General features: G+C 42.8%; 1 protein-coding gene across 1 annotated transcript; it reads right to left on the reverse strand.

Moving 5' to 3' along the window:
• Positions 1-8,471: 8,471 nt before the first annotated feature.
• Positions 8,472-22,094, reverse strand: THBS1 (thrombospondin 1). The gene is made up of 22 exons (XM_082485641.1): positions 22,040-22,094; positions 21,747-21,838; positions 20,415-20,992; positions 19,794-19,869; positions 19,350-19,546; positions 19,038-19,163; positions 17,398-17,491; positions 16,901-17,074; positions 16,339-16,515; positions 15,849-16,022; positions 15,535-15,662; positions 15,263-15,415; positions 14,510-14,728; positions 13,853-13,960; positions 13,310-13,469; positions 12,799-12,917; positions 10,894-11,128; positions 10,306-10,533; positions 9,860-10,131; positions 9,405-9,502; positions 9,155-9,294; positions 8,472-8,489 (listed from the first exon to the last, which is right to left on the reverse strand). The coding sequence occupies exons 2-22, from the start codon at positions 21,811-21,813 to the stop codon at positions 8,482-8,484; spliced, it is 3,531 nt and encodes a 1,176-aa protein (XP_082341767.1). The 5' UTR covers positions 21,814-21,838; positions 22,040-22,094; the 3' UTR covers positions 8,472-8,481.
• Positions 22,095-23,466: the final 1,372 nt, after the last annotated feature.

The following is a 23,466-nucleotide window of genomic DNA, read 5'->3' on the forward strand; positions in this document are numbered from 1 at the left end:
TTTAACAAGAAAAGGATGTATGGATACAGTGTTAGCTATACAATGGTTGTGTTATGGCATAGGGTTTACTTGAACTAATCTGAATGTTTAAATTCATGCACGTGTTGTCCCAGATTGTAATCTCATTTACAGAGTTGCCAGTCTGAGCGGATGCACGTGTTGTCCCAGATTGTAATCTCATTTACAGAGTTGCCAGTCTGAGCGGATGTACGCTCCTGAGAAAGTGGTAATTGTGTAGATATAACAGAGATCAGAATCTAACCTACTTTCCTTTAATTATAAATGTAAATGAGACGCTATATTTGTGACAAGCAAGTGCTATTTATTGTTCTGTTTTCTGATACTTTTACTTGTTTTACAACAGCAATAACAAACCCGTGGATACTGGGTGTTCTGTGTAGTCCCATTGCTCTGCATAGGATTGCTGTAAGGATGCTGTAGGATTTCATGGAGGTTTGCAAATCTCACCTAGGGGTATGTCTTATCTTCCTTAAAAATTTTAGTCTGTGTCATAATTTCTTTACCATAAATATAATGAAAGCAATACTCACAAAGTTTTTTCAAGAGCGTTTTCTGTGCCCATGTGATATTTGTGCAGGACTGTCCACTGGCTGTAATCTTTCCACAGTCCAGTTATTTTCACATGGAATTCATGTTTTATAGAGTCCTTCTCAAAAACAGTGTTAAAGTGCTCATGTAGTTTTTGAAGAAAAATAAGTTTTGTTTCAAGTTTATATGTAATGTAATATAATATGTATTAAGAGAAATAATAATTACTTCTTACTTTTATGGTATATTTTGTTATCTTAAATCTTAACGCTGTTAGGGAAAAGCTTTTCTTGGCACCCTGAAGGAAGAGCCTGTGGCTGACTAAACCTTACAATATTCCTGAAGCTGTGAATACAACTTTTTATTCACATCTGGCATTTTAGGGGTAAGCAGGCAAGTTTGAATGACTATCGACTTGAAGAGTATATTCCCACAGGGACTCTTATTATTTCACTTGAGGTCTTGGGGAGTGCCGAGCACCCTGCACCAGTCACTGCAGATGGCGGGGACCCAGCGCTGGTGAAATGCTATGCCAAAGATGCTCGGGGTCAGTACCCGAACTCAGAGACTCTGTTAAAAATTAGTGACCTAATATTTATCTGTGCTTGGTTTCTACTTCATTATATTAATTAACAGATTCTTTGGGAAGATTTTTTTTCTTGCTTGATGTTGCAGGTGAAATATCAATTCAAGCCCTCCTTTCTTTATTTTCAGTTTTAAGTAAAACTGTAGGAAACAAAATTATTTTCAAAAACACATTTACTGGTATGAGGTCCAGAATAACGGAGATATTATATAAAATATAGTGACAAGGTCATTTGCTGAAACATCACCAATGTCAGGGTAAAAGAAAAGTGAAGCCCAGGAGGATTCCTGGGTTTTTCTTTGTTTTTCCAGTGTCTCTCAGTTGTGACCTGCAATAACCCCTCCATTGAGCTCACCACTGGAATTCCAGCTGCACTGGAATGCGGCAGCTTCTCCTCGGGGAGTGTTGCAGCAGTGGTGATTAAGATATTTAAATGACTTTTCATTTGCAGCCTAACTCAGGATTTGGAAACATGTTTTCTAAAATACATACCTTCATTCAGCATAAGTTGTATCTGGTAAAAAATTCTGACAACTAACTTCTTTACAGTCTTTCCTAGCTCTGTTCATCCCAAAACACAGCAGAGCACAGGAGAGTGAACGTTAAAGTTATCCTTCTGATTTTTGGGCTTTGAGATCTGTTTTATATTGAGGAATACGAAATTTTGTGTGTGCATGTAGATTTGTGCTGGTTTGTGCTCCTTATTTTATTTCCCACTATGATTTTACAGCACAAGATAGATATTTTTTTTCGAAAAAATTAATATTTGTGAAGGCAACATATCCATGAAGAGGACATTTTGGTGTGCTTCTGTCTATTTGCTGAGCCATATATGACGAAACCATTCTGCCATTGTCACTGAGACTCTTCAGTAATACACATACAGTGCCGGTGTTCATGGTGGCCGGCGCTCAGCTGTTGATCTTGATTTACTCTAGTGGATGTGTTTGGATGCTGCGTGGTTTGCCCTTTTAAATTACAAACTCCATAGTGTTTTCCTCTGAAAGAGGTGAAATAAGGGTGATTCAATAATTTACATGAACCATATGCATATACATAAAAGTATATATAAATTATATGTATTAAAAGAATATATATCATATGATATACACTATAAATACATATATTTGAGTAGGATGATTTAAAGAACTATGGTGTTGATTTCAGTATACTATAATGGTATGAGAACTTCAGTCCAGATTTGCAGTTATTATGCAGATTTAAAGCAGTTGAAGGTCTTTTCCATTCCAAAGAGGTGACAGACTAAATACCCTGATTGAAAAAAAAAAAAGAAAAGAAAAATTTTGAACAAAAATAGAAAACAATTATAAAAGGAGTGAAGTTATTCTTGTATGTCCAGGATTCAAGTTTAAATAAAAGTAATTCTATCAGGGGGTGAAAAAACTTCCAGCTTCATCCTAAGAAAAAAATAAATGAGGAAAACGCCCCACAAAAATTCTCAGCCAAATGCTTTTTTCCAAGCCAGACGATGGCTGGTATCTGCTTTGTGGATCTGTAGTGCATGTTTTCCCTCTCACTTCCCCAGCAGAACTCCTGCAGAGTCAGTGGACATGCTGAGCACAGAGTGAAAACAGGCTGTGCAAAAATTATCTGCTGCATAGATCAGAGAGGAAAGGGCTGCTTAAACATGTCATCAGAGTAGCAAGGACTAGTTTAGAAGTGCGAAAAAGTATGCCAGTAATTCATGGGCTAGAAAGAGTGCAATTTTATATCCCAGTGGGGGAGGGATAGGTGAAAGGCTGTTGTTTGCAGCTCAATTTCTGTAATTTCAATAAATTAAAATTTCAACAATTAATATGAGATAAAATTTCAACAATTAATATGAGAATGTACCTCTTCTCTTTGTTTCTCTTCTTAGAATGGCTTTCAAACCATACCTTTAAATGAGATCTCTCTTTTGCTTTTTAGGTGCAAAATCTGCTACACTGTTTATACTTCCAGGAAAGCTTCCCCCCTCCCCTCCCCCATTTACAAAAAGAGCCCCACCTTTGGGAATCTCACAGTTTGAAGGGTAGACACAAAAGACAAGGTGGTTTGGCAGATGCTTGGGAAGTCGTTAAATTAGGAAAGTTTTTGAAATCTAGGAAAAATAATAACTGTGATTTTGTCTTTTTTTTTTTTTTTTTAATTCTCCACAGATTTATTGAGAAATAATTGCTCTTTTATTTGTAGCTAGATTTAAAGGTCAGGAAAACTGTTTCCTTTTTAAATAGAATAGAGGCGCTTGAATACTACTAATGCTATAACCTGCAGTTATCCAATTATACGTTTCATTGAGGGATTGGCTGGAATCCAGGTGCAGTAGTTAGAATAAAAGGCTCCCTGTCATTTAAGTCTATGTGAAATAGTTCACTGCTTGCAATTGAATCTGCAGTACCTTATCTATTGTGCTTTAAAAAAAAAAAGAAAAAGCAAACTGGAATGCTCACAAGTGCATATTAATTTCTAGAGTGCTCAAGTATATGAATGATTTTGACTTACAGGCAGGTATTCAGTATTGAGAACTTTTATTTTTCTACTTAAAAAAATGCTGCCTTGTGGAAATACTGGTCTATGCCATTATTTTCCTATTGTTTGCTTTGTGTATTTGGTATGCATAGTTTTGGTGGGAAGGGTATTGCCAGAGGCGTTCTACCCTAATTTTACAATAACACTAAAATGGTCTCTTCTGTACACATTTTGTGAGTGGAGTCATGAAGGGAGACTGCCACGGTATCTAAGCAGCACTCAGTTTAGCTCTTGTATGTGTGGCCTAGGCTAGCAGTTCTTAAATTTGAAAGCACTTGAAAAATTAAAGACAAATGATGGCTGGGCTTCCTGGGATTTGTCTAACTTTGAAAATCCAAGTTTCTCTGTGATACTTGCCTAATTTTATGGATTTCCTATGGAAGATTTTATCTTTAAGACTTTTGCTTGCCAAACGCTTTTCTCTATTGAGTTGTCTTCCTCTCATCATAACTCTGCTTAAATATTCATACAACTTTGTGCCTCTGTTCTTTCTCTCTTGGAAAAGATGAGAAATAAGAGCTAGAAATCCCCTTATGGTTATATTAGGATGCTCTCTTCTATAATCTCAACAGTCCTTTCCAAAATGAATTTATGCTGAAAATCAACCCATTGTCATACTATGGACTTCGCTACAAAATCACAGCAACATCAGTAAAAAGTGCACTATTGTCATCAAGATGCGGATCTTGCTATGGTTATCTCAGTCTTTATCTCCGTAGGTCATCAATAGCTACAAGTTAAACTACTACACCTCTTGAAGACAGGCTTGATGCATATGGCCACTTGAAAACTTAAGCTACTGTATTTGTATGGGCTCTGAGAAGAGCATGCTAGGGTAAGAAAACATTGCATTCTCTACAGTAGCGTGAAATTCGGAGATTATCTATGCAAAAAGTTGGCCAAGTGGCTGGTAACACTAGAAGTGGCATGCAGTGGTTGGTACACTTACGAGTCCCACTGCTGAGCCTCCAGGGAGCTGGGAACAACGTATTTCCCACAGGCTTCACCTACAGAGCTTTTGCCCTGTGGAATGTGGCCATTTTCCGTCCTCTTCCTGTTTAGTTTTTCTTTGACAGTTGTTTCTTTGGGCAAGTACAGGCCTAACTTATCTCATCCGTAGCTCTTTCTTAGGTCCTATTGTATTCACACTACCCAAGCAACAAGTGGGTGGACTTAACTTGTGGTTTAACACAAGGCATATGGCTTGCCTTTATTATTCTAAGGTATGTATCAGCCCCAATTCAGATACTACACTGATATAAGCTACATAAATGCATGCAATAAATTAGCATGAAAGTTTGGCTTGGGCTCAGACAAGGTCATTGGAATGGGTTGCCAAGGCTGCCTTCCCCCACAGCAGCAGCAGGTCTCTTTTTTAATACATCCATACATAGATATACGTGCTCACACAGCTAATTGGCTTTCTAAATCCAGAGTATCTCATTCTTCCCGCAAGTACAGTAAAGAGATTTCTCCAGGTGTGAACTTTGGTTTTTGTAGTTCTGGCTCTTTGTGCCCCTGGAAGGCAAGAAGACAGTTTGAGACCAGAACTGGGTGCACTCCCACGAGACGCTACCATGTCTCCCTCCAGACAAGTGAAGCAGACAATCCTGTAACCGGCAAGGGAAGAAATTCAGCAGCCACTCGTGTTTTGGAAGCAACAGGTTGGGAGTTCTCTGTCTCTTTTCTTCTCGTTCTCAGTGGGATGAAATGAAATGTACAGGACTGTCCTCAAAAGTTTAGTGACAGAGGAATAGGAAAAACAACTTCACAGAACAAGATTCTTCATCCTCAGGAAAAGGAGATGTAAAGCTTAATCTTATATACCTGCAGGACCCTGTGAATACACTTCTTATGGCTATCTGGCACTCTTAACGTCACACCTGGCTTTGCTAAAGGGCTCATGGGGCAAATTGCTGCTCTAAGTAAAGACTGAGCAACTCATCTTTACTGCTCCTGCTATTAGCAGCGTGTTGCAGCAGTTGATACTGTGCTACATCATCGGGTTTTGGATTACACCGGCAGTCTCAGTCTAGAAGAGATATTAACAGACATTCATCTGCCCCTACAGCTGTAGTGATCCTGCTGCCTCCTTGTGTGAAAGACAGACAGACGGGGTAGCTCTGAAATCCCTCAAAGAGTGTTTTACCCTGTGTCTACACATAACAGAAGGCTCCAGTCAGGTAGCAGGGACAGCTGGCACATTTCATTCTGAAGGCTTCTCTGAAGAAGCACCTTCAGGGGGACAAGCTGTCATACCTGGGGTGAAAGCTCAGCTGCATCCCCTCTTGTCATAGTTTTGATTTAAAGATTGTGGAGATGTCTTGCTTTGAAGCCCAATTTGACATGGCTAACAGAGCTATGTGTTAGTGTATCAGCAATCCACAGAAGTATTACAAAACATAAAACTAGAGCACAAAGGTGTAAATATAAATGTCCTTGGTGGTTTATTGTTCTTTGTATGTAAGAAGCTTTATTGTACAACGTACACAACTTTAAAATGGAAAATGGTTAAAAATGTTTACAAAAAAGCATGTTCTTAGAAAATTATGCTAGCAAAAACATTGGGAGGAGGGAAGCAAAAAAAAAAAAAATCTTCCGTTCAGTGTGCAAACATTTTATAAAAATAGAAATACTAACGCTACAGGTAGCATTTCATGATAAATTATTTAAATAGCGTATCTACACATTATGTGATTAACTATTACAATGGCAATGAGAAAAATAATTTATAAAAATACAAGCAATGGTATACAAGATGACAGGAAAAAATATAACACAACATTAGAAATTGTCTTTGATTTTTTTTTTTCCAATGCCATTTCCTTACTGGGAATACATTTTCTGCAAAGAAATTTTGACTATGTACAGCATTAACTTTAGTACTACAGTAGCTTTAAAGTTTGTTAGACATTTGAACTCTGCTTAATCCAAAGGTTTTTCTCAGTCACACAACAATGAGGTAATATTTGTACGTAAAACTTTTCACTGTGTTCATTTCTTTTCCTTTTTTGAAAAGACAAGGAAATACTATAGGTGTAAGGATGCTGCCCCTTCTGTTGGGGAAAACAGTCTTCTGTTACTGTACATCAAGCCCTCTCCCTCTTTTGCAAGGAGCTCCTGAAATTCTGTCGGGTCCATGAAGAAATCCTTCTGTAGCTGCACATTGCTCGTTACAATAATTAGTGTGCAGTGGCACAAAGAGCCTGTTTGAATGGTTCCTGCTTGCGGTCATCGTGCCTCTCTCTCTGCAAGCTCCTCAGGGCAGGTATTCTGGTTTTGCATCAGGCCCATAGACCAGTGGTAGAGCACTGCAGACGTTTCCCAGCACTAAATAACCGCTGAGATGGTAAATGGCATTTCCTCATCTCTAGCACTATACGTGGGAGATGGGAACTTCTACCATCTAAAGGGACTTGAGTTTTAGCAGTGCAGAACAGTTGCCTGCCAGGCTACCAACTGCCTTGCACAAAGGAAGGAAAAGCCAACACTGAGCTCAGACTGAGAAAAACAAACATCCCATCCCCCACCCCGCAACTTTTCCCTGCGCCTCAAAGCCTTTATGGGAAAATTATTCTTTGTAACAAATACATCAGCATTATCTGCTCCAGACAAGTTTTTTTTTTGTTTGTTTTTTTTTCCTCAACTAAAACCCCTCTAGTTTCAATATAGAACAGAGTTAATAAATAATCTGTATTTACAATCTTACAGTCATGAAGACTTGTAACAATGATTAGATGGATAGTCTTGACGCATTTCTTGTTGTTTCAATCATGAATCCCTCAGTCCTTATAACATCAAGGATAGGTAAAAATAAATATTTTACAATTTCAGTATTTTATCTACAGGCCCCTTCCCCTCCCCTCCCAAGAAGTGAGGGGTTTAAAGCATCTATGGCATGTAGAAAAGGAATGTTTTCAATACTACTGTTTTTGTGCCTTTTTAACCATAAGAAGTGAAGCACACACTGGTTTCCTGAAGGACAGCACAGTGCTAGCTGAGATGGCGGTGCTTTCTGGCACCATATCTGAAAGAAAACTTCTAAAGGTGAGAAAGATCTGCATCTAATAGGACAAAACAGAATCTAATTGTGAATCCCAGTTCTCACAAAGCTGGTGTGATCCAGTGTGCCAGTTTTTATCCTCTTTCCCCCTCCCACCATGGAAATCAGTTTTAGGATATCTGTTTTGTCCTGTGTAATAGACCAGCTGATCTAACTCACCACAAAGAGAGTAAAAGGCTGTGTTTTCATCTGAAAGATACAACAAATAGAACGATAATAATTTCTCCAAGTTAAACAGATGTAAACCAAGGTAGCGCAGCCCTCATTAAAAAAAACTTCCTCTCCCCCATAAAGAAAAAAAGACTTAAAGTTCACCCTCCCACCCAAACCCCCTTTTCCCCACACAATGAAAGGTCTTCAGTTTAAGTAGTCCACAGCACATCCAAAGATGTTCTTTTTACAAAATGCTACTCCATGGGACCTCCAGTTAGAGAGGCAGTGACACTGCACTGTGATAAACAGCAAATAAATGTCTTTCCTACTGAAAGAAGTGTGCTTGTTCAGTGAAGACAATTCTCATTTGCAAGACACATTTGTTCCTTCCACTTCAGCAGAGGTCAGATACCAAGTATGTTCTTACTTTCATTCTCTCAAAAGCATTCTCTTGAGGCAGGTCATGTGTTTTGAGTCCACATTTATGCAGAAAGAAGAAAGGAAGGAATAATATAATGGTCCCAGGATTTGTAAGGCTAAACATTTCAGAAGGTGCAATACCAGCATTTTTAAATAGTCTCTGGATCCAATGACCTTGTGATTATGGATCTGTGAAAAAGAAAAAAATTAAGGTATTTAAACACTTCTGTGTATTATGCGTGATAATGTCCAAGACATTAATCCCTAGAGACATTTGTAAAGAAAACTGAAAGTACTTAGGTAATTTCGGGTTTGACTTCAGAAACTAGTCTATGTAGCCATTACATAATGAAGTCATAATTTAAGACGACTAGGAACCTGGGACTACTCATATGCACTTATCTCCACTGAGCTGCAAGAGTGCAATATATGGACAGCTTTCTACTTTGCTTGATTTTAAGCAAATAATTTTTTTTGCATGTTGGACATTACTCTCTTGCTCCCTGAAGTCATTATTTTGCATTTTCACCTAGGACTTTGTCAGCTTATTGCTTAATTCTAGTCAGCATTTTAAAAGACATTCAAGTTCCAGATTTGAAATATATCTTAACATGGATTTCTGATACTTTGAAATAACAGGGTAGAAATATACCTAGATTTTATACATTTAAACTGTGAAGAGTTTATCAAGAAGGTGTCCTGTTTCTGCCTGCAGAACTCGCTTGAGATCAAGCCATGAAAGATCATGGGTGAACTTTTCCTCTTAGCTCTTACTTCTTGATCCATTCTATTTTTCTTGAGAGCAGCTTTCTTGAACCAATTCATTTATATAGGATCTCTTAAGTCTTCCTTACCTCTGCATTCATATTTAAGATCTGAGAAGAACACCATTTCTTGAGAGAAGACAAATAATCCTAGCCGACCACCAGCATAGGTTTTATCGTAGATGGGTCCCGAGTCTGCCATGATTTTCTTCCCTTCATACATTACAACTCTACAAAAAGAGAATAGGTCAGCCATCTTTGACAAGCTTCTGTTAGGTTCATCTTTACAGACATCCACTTTCCTTGTGATAATTACTTAAAATAAAAGGATGATGCTCACCTGATGTAACCAGTTTTCGGTCTATGGCTAAGACGCCATCTGTATGCAGTGAAGTCTTTCCAGCCTATGTGACGAGGGTCATGCCACAGAGTTCTTACCTATGAAAGAGTATTTTTTTATTAACCAAAGGCCTGAGATAACACAACCGTTATTTTGACATGAAGGTGCCTCGACAATCATCATTGTGACTAGTAAAGACTTAAAGTAAGTCACTAGGCTCTGTAATGGGGTCTTTTGAAATCAACTGCATTTAAGTTTACTTTTAAATATGTAAATAGAAAACTACTCCACAATTGCAGAAGCAATTGTTCATTGCTGCTGGAAAGCCTGTCTGCAGCATGTGATCCTGTTAGTTGTATACAGTATTTTGAATGATTGGGGATAATTATAAAGTTATTGGTCTTTGCCAAGAAGACTATGTGCAGAAGAGTGGATTATCAGAGTGCCACTCTTACCTGGCCAGGAGTGTTTCCTGTGTGCCACAGAGCATTACGAAGGTGTTCTCCTGGACCAGTGGTGGAATTCACAACTTTGATGGAGAGACCTGAGTAGCCTTGAGCTTTGGTTGGTGTGGAGTCCCAGTAAGACTGGGTGATCTGCTTCCACATGACAACATAGAAACGACTGCTAGACTGGTAGCCAAATACAAAGCCAGCATAATCATCATCCCTTTCTGTATTGATGAAGAAGGTGCCACTGAAGTCCACAGCATTGAACTCATCAAAACCTATAGGGGCATTAAAGGAGAAAGTTTTAGGCACTGCTGTTTTGTGGTTCTTAAAGAACTCCTTAATAGTTTCTCAGGTTCTCCCTTCCCTGCCTCCCTTCCTCCCCCTCCCCGCCACTGCAAACCAAAAACCTAACAGTGTAATGCCTATTATAGTTAACATTTTCTCCTTACCGACTGCAAGACCAGGGTCACAGTTGACTGTCTGAACTAGTTCTTTACCCTGGTGACGAACCACCCAGTTTGGATCATTTTGGGATGTTCCTTTGGGATCCAGGGGAATCATCTGAAATCTTCGGAAATCAGTCTCACTAATATCCACATTTTCAGGGCAGATATCATCAATGTCTGGCACACTGTCTTGGTCAAAGTCATCTTTGCAAGCATCTCCACGTCCATCACCTGCAGGACACAAGTCATTTCACCATTATATCACCATTGTTTGTTTCCAAGCCTTACAACTTGGGAGTTGAAATCTTAATTGCAGATCTCTGACTGCCCAGGTACTGCTGGCAGACACACTACAGAAGCCACAACAGCTACTGTATAAATGCCCCTTCACTCCAGCCTGATAGTGACTTAGGAATGAGTTGGATATGCGACCATTTTTACATTGCTCATTACTCCTGAGGAGCACTATAACAACAGTACAGACATTCTATCTTTTTTGTTTCTTGGAAGTTTTGTACAACCTTAAATAATGTGAAAAAAAGTGCATCAAGCTATTGGAAGATACTCTTAAAGTGTTACTGGTCATCTTACCGTCAGAATCAGCTTGATCTGGGTTGGCAACCAGTCTGCAGTTATCTTTGTCATCAGGGATACCATCATTGTCATCATCATGGTCACAGGCATCACCTTTTCCATCCTTGTCATGGTCAGCTTGATTTGCATTGGGCACATAGGGGCAGTTATCAAGGTTATTTTGATGGCCATCTTCATCTATGTCCTGGTTATTGTCGCACTGGTCACCTATGCGGTCAGAATCAGTGTCTTCCTAAGAAACGGAAAAAAAAAAAAAAAAGAAGCCACTTTAAGAGGCTGAAATAGGAGTCTTAATAGCTGGAATCAATTAGGATTTCTGCTTGCTTTAGCAGGAGCTAAGATGGATGTAGTGAGGTATTAGGATTAATGCACGCTTAATTAAAGCTGCCTGCGATAACTGCTTTTGGGCTGCTTTAATGTTGCCCTGGTTTTAATTTGAATCCACAGCAGCAGAAAGAGGTGAGGTCATCAGCTTCTCTTCTTCTCCCCTCTGCTACCTGACTCTTCTGTCACTAGCCTACCATACTGGATGCAGGGTACTTTACCTCCCACCTTTTCTGGCAACTCCCTGGTTCCAAGGGCCAGATAAGGGTAATGACACTCTGTACCTAGACTGTAACATTTAAACATAGTCTATCAAGTCTTCGTTTTACACCTGCCACACCATATCATAATTTTCTTTATCATAAAAGCCTATAATGTTCTTCATGCCTCCTGACTCAGTCAAGACAATTACTCCCTTAGCAGACAAAAGCTGCATGAACTGCTGTGCTTGCTGATCCCATATTTTAGCCAGTCATTTGCTTAGTCACCTTCTGAAATAAGAAAAACAATCCAATCATCCCTGAGGCTGCCTCAAGGCTTAGTCTTGTCAACACTGGTAGATGACCCTGGTGTTAGTGTAGACAGAAGGCAATACCACACAGTTTGAATAGTTACTCATTCTGCCATTTGAAATCTAGTATCTCTGCCTCTAGAACTTGATTAGGAAAGTGTTTGAAAAACCTTTAGACTTAATATTAAGATCTCAAAGTGTTAAAAGAAAGATTGCCTGTACGTCATGGAGAAGAAAGTTGAAAGGATCTTCAGGCACTTTCCACCCTAAGGTGGAGAAGTAGTAAAGCAAGTGACAAAGGCTAAGAAATTTTGTTTTATCTGTTTAAATCCTTCAAGTAACACTGCTTTTAGGCCACATAACCATACTACACTGGATTCCATTGATTTGCAACAGCTTTTCTTAACACTTCAAACATTCCCGTTATGTCCCTGAAGCTATTAAACTTAAAGCCTGTGCCATCCTGTGAAGTATAAGGCTGTACCTACTTCTGCCTTTAAACATTTTTGAACCAATAAGTTGCAGAAGAGGCTGGATTTGCCCCAGATTTTATGAAGGGGAATTTTAAAAGTGTCAGCATACACCTTTTCCTTAGAGAAATGCAACTGTGCTGCCTTCAACTTACTGGTAGAAGAGTTATCTTTTGAAATGCAGCTGTTCCAGACTTAAGGACAAAGATTAAAGAGCAACTTTGTGCTTAAGTGAACTCAGCCCTACAGGCTAGATAGGTGGTTCCTACCTACCTAGATTTCATACAATGCTCCCAAGAATTTCATATCCTTACTACGAGAGGCATCACAACTGACAAACCTAAGAAATGTTTAGGAGACAAGTACATGTAGTAGTCTCAAAGATCTTAACTGGAGTTACTTTTCAGAAAATACCTGGCATCTGTTTGAACTGTGAGGGCATGTTATTTGGTACAGGCACTATCCAGTAAATTAATAAGAATTATTTGTGACAAGCCAAATGAAATGAAAGCTGTAACTTGTTCAAATATTTTCTACAATACATATACTACATTTTTATAGTATCAGTCTTCTATTTATATAATGCAAATCCCTTACCTGGTCAGGATTGTGTTCCAGTGGACAGTTATCACACTGATCTCCAACACCATCCAAGTCCGTGTCCCTCTGGTCTACATTGTAGACATATTGGCAGTTGTCCCTTTCATTAAGGACCCCTGCAAAATTAAAGAAAATTCATGAATGGAAGTCAAACATCTAAATTCTGCAGAGGACTACATAAAGCCAGCACATACTTCCTAAGAAACTTCTGAAAGCATTTTGAACAGCACTTGAAAGCTTTGAAACTTGACTCATCACTAGGTCTGGCACATGCTTCTGTTCCTACTGCCTGTTAGAGTAGAGCTAGAATTTAACTGTGCCAAAATGTGTCTATTTCAAAGTGAATCTCCATTAGCTATAACTGTTACTTCAGTAGTCTTTATGTCCTGAAACCACCACAGGAGAACCTTTGTGTGTTCAGGGATGAAATTCTGGTAGGAAATTGATGGTACATTTGATCAATCCATGATTAGAAAACTATCTAAAGGAGTAATTAGAGGCCACCTACCATCTCCATCAATATCCACTGCACACGCATCTCCTTCTCCATTGTTGTCAGTGTCAGTTTGATCAGGGTTGTGATTGTAGGGACAGTTATCACAGCGGTCACCAACATCATCCCTGTCATAGTCATACTGCTGTGGGTTGTAGATGAATGGACAGTTGTCCTGCAAGAGCGAGAAAGAAGTCAAGCTTTGAAAAGAGTCAAATTAAAGCTTAAACCAGATTCTGCTTATGCTTGTACCACTATATGAAAGGAGAAATGAAAGGCAGGGAAACAGTTAAAAAACTGGAATGCTTCTATCTCAAAACACCCCATTGCCTGCATGAGTGTAGGAATGGCTGAATAAAAATGAAGGTTCACTTCCAAAGTTTAACCAGCTGGAGAAAATTTGTCTGCATAGTTATGCATATCTAAAGGTTTCTAGGATAGCTGTCAGTACCAGCAATTTCCTATGGTCTTCTCTTAAGATTAAGGTCAGAAGCTAGACCCCAGCCTTAGGAAGGGGAGAGCTACATTCTCAAAGGCTGTTCTTTTGTGTTGTCTTACCCGATCATCAGGAATGCCATCGTCATCATCATCATTGTCACAGGCATCACCAATCCCATCCTTATCATAGTCTTCCTGCCCAGAGTTGGGCAGATTAGGGCAGTTATCCTAGAAAGGACAAAGCACACAGATGTGTTTACTGCTGGCATGATTACAACAGGGATTTTAGCAGGTAAGGTCTAATCATTTGGAAAAAATCATAGGACCTCCATCAGGTAGGTGTTATCTTACTGTAGTTCACTCAATTTTAACTAGTCATTACTGTGAGGATAAGTCTTAAAAGTTATTTGAGCTATGGCTTTCTAAAACAAAGATTCAGCTACTTTTGAGAATCTCACCCTCTATTTCTTCCCCTGGAGATAGATATCTGTCAGAGCAGAGCTGATATAGGTATAGCCTGAACTAGATTCTTCCTAGAACATTTATAGCGAACATTTATAATTGTGTTAGGCTTCATATTTCCCCCCTATTGCAGGAATACCTACAGCAACAGCCTCCTAGTAATACTTTGACAGTGGTATCCTTACACAGGGGGGTATTTTACCAGTTTTATTTGCAGAGAGGATAGTTTAATAGCTCTAACTAAATGGACACTTGCTATATTTCTCAGATAGACAGGCTGTTATAGTGGTAGATGGGAAAACAGGGTAAACTTACTTTTTTACAGTGGTAAGTGGCATTGGCAACACAAACGAGGTTCTCATTTGGCCATCCATCCAAGTCAGTATCTTCTCCGCAGATTATGCCATTGCCAGCATAGCCTGGTTTACATTCACAGCGATACATGGGGTCACTGAAGTGGCCAAGGTAATTGCATTTGGCATTCTTGTTGCAGTCATGTGTTCCATCTGTGCATGGATTACGTGGCTTGCAGACCTAGGAGACCACACAGAAATGAAATCCACTGGAAACATCTTTTTATCCCTCATTTTTCCCAAGAGATTCAAATAAAACATGGAGAATACATGCTTGTTTTGATCAGAGATCCTTCAATTGAAAAAAAATAAGAGAAGACTCATACATTACTTTCTTCCACTCCCCGACTCAAGTACCAATCTTAGCACCAATTACTATTTTTTCTTGTTCAAGTCTTATTCATTTTCACATGGAACCAAGCACTAAAATATTTCTAAGGCATATATGGTAGGATTATAAGTGAATACTGATTAAATTACTCTCCTATAATTACATATAACATCTGAGCCCTCTATGGCTGAGGAGGGCAACAATTTTTAAAACTCATTTTGAACTTCAGTAGAAACTGCTTAGTGCTCCTCCTGTTCTGAATCACAGAGGATGGTGTTCTATTAAATGTATCAAGTCCTTCTTCCCTGAAATGCATAGGTGCTTTCTGTTGTTTAGAAACTTTGGGAGATTTCATAAATGAAAAAGTTCTCAAGTTGACAATACCTGTTTGTTAGCCATGGCATCCTCAACACTGCGACCAAATGGCTGTGTCCCAGTGAAACGTGGTGGACAAGGCAGACAGTTGTACCCAGGTTCAGTATTCTCACACCTGTGCACTCCGTTGAAGACAAAGCAGGCATCAGGAACCTCTTTGCACTGAAATACAAGTTTGAGATAGAGGAGAACAACAGTTAGTGTTATAAAACACTGGGATTTTATTCTCCCTTCCTATTTTCTTTCACACTCTTTCAAGGAGCGAACTCTAGTCTTCTTACCTCATCAATATCTTGGCAGTGGACACCATCACCATGGTAGCCAGCAGGACAGGCACCACACTTCCAGGAACCATCAGGGGAACTGGTACATGTAGTCCCCGCAAAGCAAGGATTGGACAGGCATCCATCTGAAAAAACAAATGAGAAAGTGTTAAGATGAGAGACACTTATGGTGCTGCTGCAGTACTGTATGGCCGATATGCCGGTTTAAAATTCTAGCACTCATGTTTTACAGATATGCATCAATTTTTTTTGATCAGTATTTTCAAGATTGTCCATAACCTTCAGATGCTCATGGGAAAATGGATACTCACCAATTGGACAGTCCTGTTTGTTGCAGACCTGAGTCCCTTTAGCTTCACCTACGCAAGTCTTCCCACCATACTGAGGCTCAGGATTATTGCAGAGACGGCTACGTTTTTGAAGTCCTCCTCCACATGTCACTGTGCAAGCATCCCATGGAGACCATGGTCCCCAGTTGCCATTAACTAAAGGGAGATAGAAGTTAGGAGACATGTATAGCTTTAAATTCAGTGGTACAACTAGTTTCTACCTTACTAATGACTATTACTTTTGTAGTGGAGCACTTCAGACATAGTTTGGACATAAATGACAGGATTAATGGACTCCATGGAAGAGCCATAGAAAACAGTTTAGTTTCATCTGAAACTAACCTGTGAGGTTTTACCTAGCCCACATCTAAGTTTAAAGAGATGAGATTACTAGAAATAGATTATATAGCAACTACTCAGGAAGTTCACTGTTTAAGCTACCGAATAGTAGTTACCACCTGGACACACTTACTTGGGCAAGGATCTTTCTGGCAGGATTTGTTTTCTCTTGCCTCGCCCTCACAAGGTTTGCCATTCAGCTGTGGTACTGGAGAGTTGCAGAGACGAATTCTAGTGATGATGCCCGTGCCACAAGTGACAGAACATGATGACCATGGTGACCAGTGACTCCAGCCACCATCCTGTTTAACTGTAGGAGAAAGATGTCTGTTTATTAATAGAGTTTCTGAAGAACAGACTTCAGCTGCTCAGCACCTAGAACATAGCCAGTACCAGAATGGTACCAAAGACTCCACTTGTATTGGATAGCCTCAGCACTGTCACAGATCAAGTTGTTTTGTCACTAGAGAAATTGCATCTCTAAACTGGCCTCAAATTTTGTTCTGCAAGCAGTGCCCACACATGCTTATTTACTGCACTGTCTGCTCCCCTTTACCTGATTAATACAAGTCCTTAAAGCTAGAAGCCAATGCTCCATCCCAGTGACAGAGCTACACAGCAATCGTTGCTATTAACATTAAGCCAACAAAAGTGTCCTGTGTGTTATCACCAGTGAGAGTAGATTAAGTACTTACATCTCTTATCGCACTCCTGAAGGTGGCAAGTTCGAGTTTGTACAGAAGACCCTTCACAGCGGTTATTGAGACTGTCACAGGATCTCCCTCTCTGCTGAATTCCATTCCCACAGGTCACAGAACATGAAGTCCATTCAGACCAAGGAGACCATCCATCATCTGCGTAGTCGCTAGCTGCAGAGGGACACAGCTCTGAATAAGACTCCAGATGTGTCTTCCCATAGTTTTTTCTCCCATCCTTCTCTCCACTAAAAAGGACACAACTCTCCTCAAAAGCCACATGCATCTTCCTTTCTTGTACAAGATAAAAGGCCATGAACTCAAATGTTTCAGTGCTCACATGCATCCCCTAAGTGGTTAACCTCAAAGAGGCATCAGGCTAACCTTATTCCAGTGGCACAAGATTAATTCTGGTTGTGGTGTATGTGAGAGCAGTGTGTGTCTAGCTAGATGAAGCCAACTGCTATAGAGGTGTGAAGGTATTATTAAGTACTTACGCCAGCATCGGGGGCAGCACTCCCCATCAGGCACGGTGGCATTGGAACAAGGCATGAGAGGACAGGACACTTTCCGGCATATAGTGGCAGAGTTCTATAAAGAATTGTGAGGATTGCAATCAGGAAGTAGAATATAAGCAATGTCTGGAGTCTGGTTAAATGATAAAGAGATCTTTTCTGCAGCACTTAAAGAGTCAATAGCACCTCTAAAGCAGAGGCCCTTGTATTTAGAGCTAATCCAACCCAAGGGTAGTGCCAGGTATTTTTAGTCAAACTTCATCTCATTCCCATTCTCACCCATTAATTTTTTCAGTCAAGAGTGCAAGTATTTTGGTTTTGCACAAGTTGATCAAGAGTAGCTACCAGATGCTGGCTAGAGTAAAAGACTATCACGTGATATCCAAAGTATAAGGTCAGACTTCAAAGGAATGAAACAAGAATGAGAGAGAAGCCAACTTTCTTTTCAGTTAATATGGATTTAAGCTGATTATATGGTAAAGATAAAATGAGTTTAGTGGACTCTGCTCGAGAGCCATGAAATCTATAACTTATACTTAGAAGCCTTTGATCTTTAAGCCAAACAGGCAGGGTAAGAACACCCACCTCCAATCTCAATGAGAGCTAAAGGGCAGCCCTTAGTTTTGCTTCTAGAAGGTAGCAGCTGGGTCAGAGGAATGTTCTCATGATTACTATTTTTATCTCCCCAAGCAAATGACTACATTAAGACAATTACAGCTAACATCGAGTAAGATGGTTGGTAGGAAAGAGGCAAATGCAGAAGTCACCGTATGCAAGACAAAAGGTGTAGACCTATAGAAGCAGATGCAGAACTCTGTGAGGTGCCTTGGATTGCACATGTACAAATACTCAGCCTTTAGTTTGTAAACAGAGGCAGGCTAGTTAACCCACTCCTTGGTACACTGGTACTCCCAGATGCTTTTGCTAAGGTATACTTACAGTTAAAAGGAGCAAGCAAGGAGTTTAAAGAAACCCTGAAACTGTATATTTTGGTGTACTTTTACAACATTCCACAGAAGCTGAACACAAAGCATAAATAACTTGCCAGGTGATCCTGAGATTTAAACAGCTACACTGAAATCTGGAAAGGATTGCTGTTTCTTATAATCTGTAACAGCTAATAGGACACAGCTAGAAGCATGATAGATAAATAAAAACCCTGTAAGTTTGTTAAGAGCCTTTACCAACTACGAGAATGTATTTTCCTACTGAGCCAGCAGGAGGTTCAGTGAGGACAGAAGGTGGATCTAAACCATTCCAGGGAGCGAAGCTGATAGAACAAATTTATAGTACTATTGATACCGACTTTTAGTTTCCTTGTGGACTTATGTAAAGAATACAGGCATTCCCCAAATTAAGGAACTAAAAGTGTGTTAACAGCTGTATCAGAGTGATGGTTTGTATAATTTGCTGAAATACTGCTGTTGTAACATTCTATGAAAGCTGCATTTATATCAGAGATCTAGTAGGATGAAATAAACTGAATAATTGTCTGGCTACTGCAGTATGCTCAGTTCTGTGCAGGATTCACTCTTTCTAACAAAGAATGGCATTTAGAAATATCTGTTAATTTCAACTCATTAATTTATACACAGAGGATTTATGAACGTGAGAAATCTTACCTGGCAGGTACATTCAGTGCAGCTGTCAATAGTCCACTCTTCTTTATTTTTGTGCAAGATTCCATTGTGAATGCATACTCCAGGAGTGATCTGGACTACTTTGGCAATCAGTTCATTTTCTTCAGTCTTAGGAAGAAGGTGTGGGAAAGATGCAGAGAGAAGGTATTTATAAGTCAATACAGAAAGCACCCTTTTCCACAGAAGTCATCAAGTAAAGTTATTACTGTTTATCCAGGTTCTCACAGGGCAGGTTATAATTCATTCATTAAGTGCCAGTTAATGACAGGTGCCATGAATTTAGCCAACACTCACCACTTTGCGAACTCTGTCTTGAAGTGTTGTAACCATGGACCGGAGCCCTTGCAGTTCCACAAACATATTTGTTAGTTCATCACAGGAAAAACCACAGACTGCTTGGATGTCCTTTGTTTTATGGCCAATGTAATTAGTGCGGATAGCTGGGCTGGAACCATTGATGGGGTTGTCCAAAGTAATGATCGCACTAGTGGCTAAGAGACAAAAACACACATAACGTAAATGCATTTTTTACCATGTGGATTTATCATTCCAGGGTAACACCTGCTAAACAGCTGCCACCAGATTCATTAAGGTGCCTGCAGAAATGTAATCTTATTCCTTATGCAACGTGGATTTGCATGTCAGCATACTTCTAAGCTCTGTTTCAACTTGTCTTTCTAACGTAACGAGGAATCTTATTTTTAATAGGTCATTGGATTCAGAAGATTGCAAACTTACAGCTGGAGCAGCCTTTGTTCCTCAGGATAGTTTCCAGAGTTGTTCCAAACACAAACCGCACATTCTGCAGCAGTCCCTGTGGACAGAGGAAGAATTACAGCTACTTGCAGTGACTGCAACAGAAAGAAGTACAACTCACATGGAGAGAGCTTGTAGGCACTTGAGGTCACATAAGATCATTAAAAGTGATTTCGAGACAGACAGATGGCAAAGTGAAACACGTTACTTCATTCTCATTAATGATAACAAGCCCCGCTTCCTAACATTCTCATCCTTGACCGCAAGGACCTGGCAACTCTCCAGGCAGGAAAGAAGAAACCCATGGATTTCCAAATTCCGTATAAGCAGCTGAGCGGTGAAGCTACAACTAGCTTCAGTGCCTTCTTATTGCTGCAGAAAGTTCTATTCCTGCAAATCTAATGCTTCACCCTTCAAATTCCATTATAAAAGTTTAGTAAATTTAGAGGTGGTCCATATCAGATGTACACAAACTAGTTAGTGGTGGAACCCTTCTTCCTTGTTACCCATCGCTTTGTAGCTATTTAGGCTGGTTGAGGAGCCAATGCGCCTTCAAGGCAGATAACTGAAAATACTAGGCAAAATTGTAAGCAAAATTCTTACCTGGAAGTTGTCATTGACTCCTCCTTTGGCGATACGGAGCCTGGCACTGCTGGCCAGGTCCCTCGTGAAGATGTTCTGGATGGGGATGTCCAGTTCAGCATTCTCCATTTTCTCACACCCCACATAGAGCTGAGCCCGGTCCTCCTGCACAAACAGGGTGATGTTCTTCCAATGTCCCGTAGCTAGCAAGGCATCCTCTACTGACACCAGCTGCTGCTTGCCATCACCAGAGAGGCTCAGGTCCAGGGTGCCTGCCTTGCCGTTCGATACTAGGCTGAAGACATGACCAGAGCCATCTTTCTGTTCCACAGACAGCAGCGTGCCTCTACTCTTCTTGGCTTGCCGGAGAGTAGCCAAGAGAATGAAGCCTTTCTCAGCGTGGATGGCATCTAGTAAGTCTTGGAACTTGGAGTCAGGAACAGCAGGGATGCGACTGGCATCTTCAATGCGGTAAGCAGGGCTGGAGGATTCTGGTCCCTTCACCAGGTAGACCCCGGGTGCCCAGCGCCCAGCTCCCTTGCGAATGAAGCCGATGAGTTCAAAGAGATCAAAGACACTGTTATCATCACTCCTGGACTCTGCAGAGAGATCAGAACAAGCATCATGAGCAAGGGATAAGAAGAGGCTCAGTAGGCACGTACCTCCCAGGATTGCTTAACACGCTGGCTCATGGTGCGTATCATGCAAGGTACGGCACCTCACATGAGAGCACAGACAGTAGCTCCACCGGTACGGCAGTCCCACCAGGAGCTGCTGCGTGGCAGTACATGTGCATTCTTGTACAGGAGCCAGTCGGCACAGGAATGCCAGGTAGCCGCTGACTGACACACAGAGGTAGCAGCCATTCTGGCACCTCATTAGGCTTTGGCAGAGAAGACACAGACAGGAGAAGCCCAGACTGCAACATTCCTATGTAGGACACAGCAGAGTGAGGTGCTTTGTCCGGCAGGGTGACAGCAAACACCACAGCAGCTTCCCTATAGCACCACCACAGCAGCCTACTGCCCACTCCTTCTTCGGCCAGTTCCTACACCACATGCCCCCTTTCCTCTGCCCAGCACAGAGGTGGACAACCTACGCTCTCAAGTCCTGGAGACTTCTATTTCTGAAGGTTACACGAATTCCACACCAGAGAAAGTTTCCTGCTCTAGCTGATGCTCAAGTTCAAAAGTTTTTATTCATTGAAAACTTTGGAGCCTCTTCACCACCGAGCACAATTCCAGCCACCTGCACAGACACCCAGAAGTGTTTTCTTTGGCTTTTTCCACCCCGCCTTCCCCGACCGCTCCGAGTTCCCAAACCGCCGGCTCCGGAGGACAAAGCTGGCCTTACCTGCAGTGCGCTTGGCCTCCGAGGCGCCGAGCATGAGGAGGAGGAAGAGAGCAGCCGTTGGCCCCATGGCAAAGGTCTGTCTCTGAACCAGCCTGGGGACAGTCACAAGGGAGAAGGTCACGGCGCTGCCGTCGCGCCCAGCACCTACCGCCCAGCGCGCCGGCACCACCGACTGCCCCGGAGGCAGGACCGGCCACGTTAGCGGCGGGGACAGGGCAGGTGCCCCCATACCGCCCGCCGCCGCCGCCCTCGGAGGGGACAGCCGGCGCGGCGACGGCCGCTTCAGCACTTACCTCCGGGGAGAGCGATCCGGGCGGGCAGCGCCGGCCTCCCGCACCTCCGGGCACCGCCGGCTAATATCCTCGGGCAGCCTCCGACTGTCCCGGCGAGGGAGGGAGAGAACAGTAGCAGTGACGGCGGCGCCTGGTCGTGGCTGTCGTGCGCGGCAGGTCCCGAGCGCGGCGGTGGCGGTGGTGGTGGTGGGGGTGAGCGGCGCTGCCGGGACACTGCGGGCGCCGGGCGCCGCGCGCGCCTTTAACGGGTGGCTCGCATTCCTCGGCGCGCGGCCGGCCAATCAGCGGCGGCGGGGCAGGAAGCGGGAGGCGGGAGCCCGGTGGCTCGGCGCGGCCAGAGACAACTTTCCACAGGGGCCGAGGCGGGGGGCGGGCCCGCTGTTGCCGCCGCCGCCGCCGCCGCCGCCGTGCCCCGCCGGCCGGAGGTGCGGGCGGCTGCCGCGCCGCTGCTGAGGGGAGGCGCCGCGCCCGCCCGCGCCACTAGGGGGCGCCCCGCGAGCTCGCACGGCACTTGTCCTTCAGGGCCCGGCGGGCGCGACGCCGCCGGCTCCCTGTCGCCTTCCGCCCTCCACCCCTCCGCCGCCAGCCGCGGCGGGGCCCTCGGGGTCCCTCTTCCCCCAAAGCTGCGGTGAACCCCGTCTGGCACCCGTTTCCCCCCGCTCACGCCCCTGTCCCCCTGCCCGCCCGGCGTCCCGGCACTGCCCTCCGGCCCCTCGGCTCCCGGCCGCTCCGCTCGCACCGGCCCTAGCCCCGCGCCGGGGGGCAAGGGTGTCCGGGCCTCGCCGTGCTTCCTGGCCGGCCGGGCACCCTGGGTGGACCCCCTGGAGGGGCGCACCCCGCCGCAGGTGTCCGCCGGCGGCCCGGCCGGGGCCGCGGTGGCGAGGTGTGCCTCAACGCCGCTGCCTGCGGCTGCCTTTGAGTCACTCCAAGAGGGCAATCTTCACTTAATTAACTCAATTCGCTTCATGGAAAGCTTCTCTCCCTGCCCGCCGGTGGCAAGGCACGGCACACGGGGCGTTGGGTCTAGGAAAGTGGGAATAACGTAAACCCTCCTGTGCTCTTTCTGCCCAGCCTCGGGAAGGACGCGGGGCGGGCGGTGTGGGGGTCAGGGGGAGCCATGGCGGGGCAGGGGACAGGCTGGAGGAACCGGGGGCCCCGGCGCCTTCCCCTTCCTGCTCCACTTCTCCTTGGCACTGGGGAAGGGTGCGTGGGGATGACCCCGGGTTAAGGACTTCGCTTAAGGACTGAAGTGACTAAAGCTGTACTGCAGCTGAGAATCGCCCGTCGCGGCTTTGTTTAATGCACAAAATGACTAACGCTACTTCAGCCAAGAATTTCCCATGTTTTCAGGTAAGAGGAAAGCTCTTAGAGGTTAAAAAGGCAGGTTCTCTACGTCATGTCATACTCTGTATGACCAAATGTGGCTT

The sequence above is a fragment of the Vanellus vanellus genome, assembly GCF_965231255.1.
Source record: "Vanellus vanellus genome assembly, chromosome: 6".
Taxonomy (NCBI): domain Eukaryota; kingdom Metazoa; phylum Chordata; class Aves; order Charadriiformes; family Charadriidae; genus Vanellus; species Vanellus vanellus.

Bases quoted from the DNA above. Each gene is read 5' to 3' on its own strand.
- THBS1 (XM_082485641.1), bottom strand. From the start codon at position 21,813: ATGGGGCCAACGGCTGCTCTCTTCCTCCTCCTCATGCTCGGCGCCTCG. The intron at 13,961-14,509 runs GTAAGTTTACCC...TGTCCTTTCTAG, and splicing joins CCACTTACCACTGTAAAAAA to GATAACTGCCCTAATCTGCC. The intron at 11,129-12,798 runs GTAAGGGATTTG...TCCGTTTCTTAG, and splicing joins TGGAACACAATCCTGACCAG to GAAGACACTGATTCTGACCG.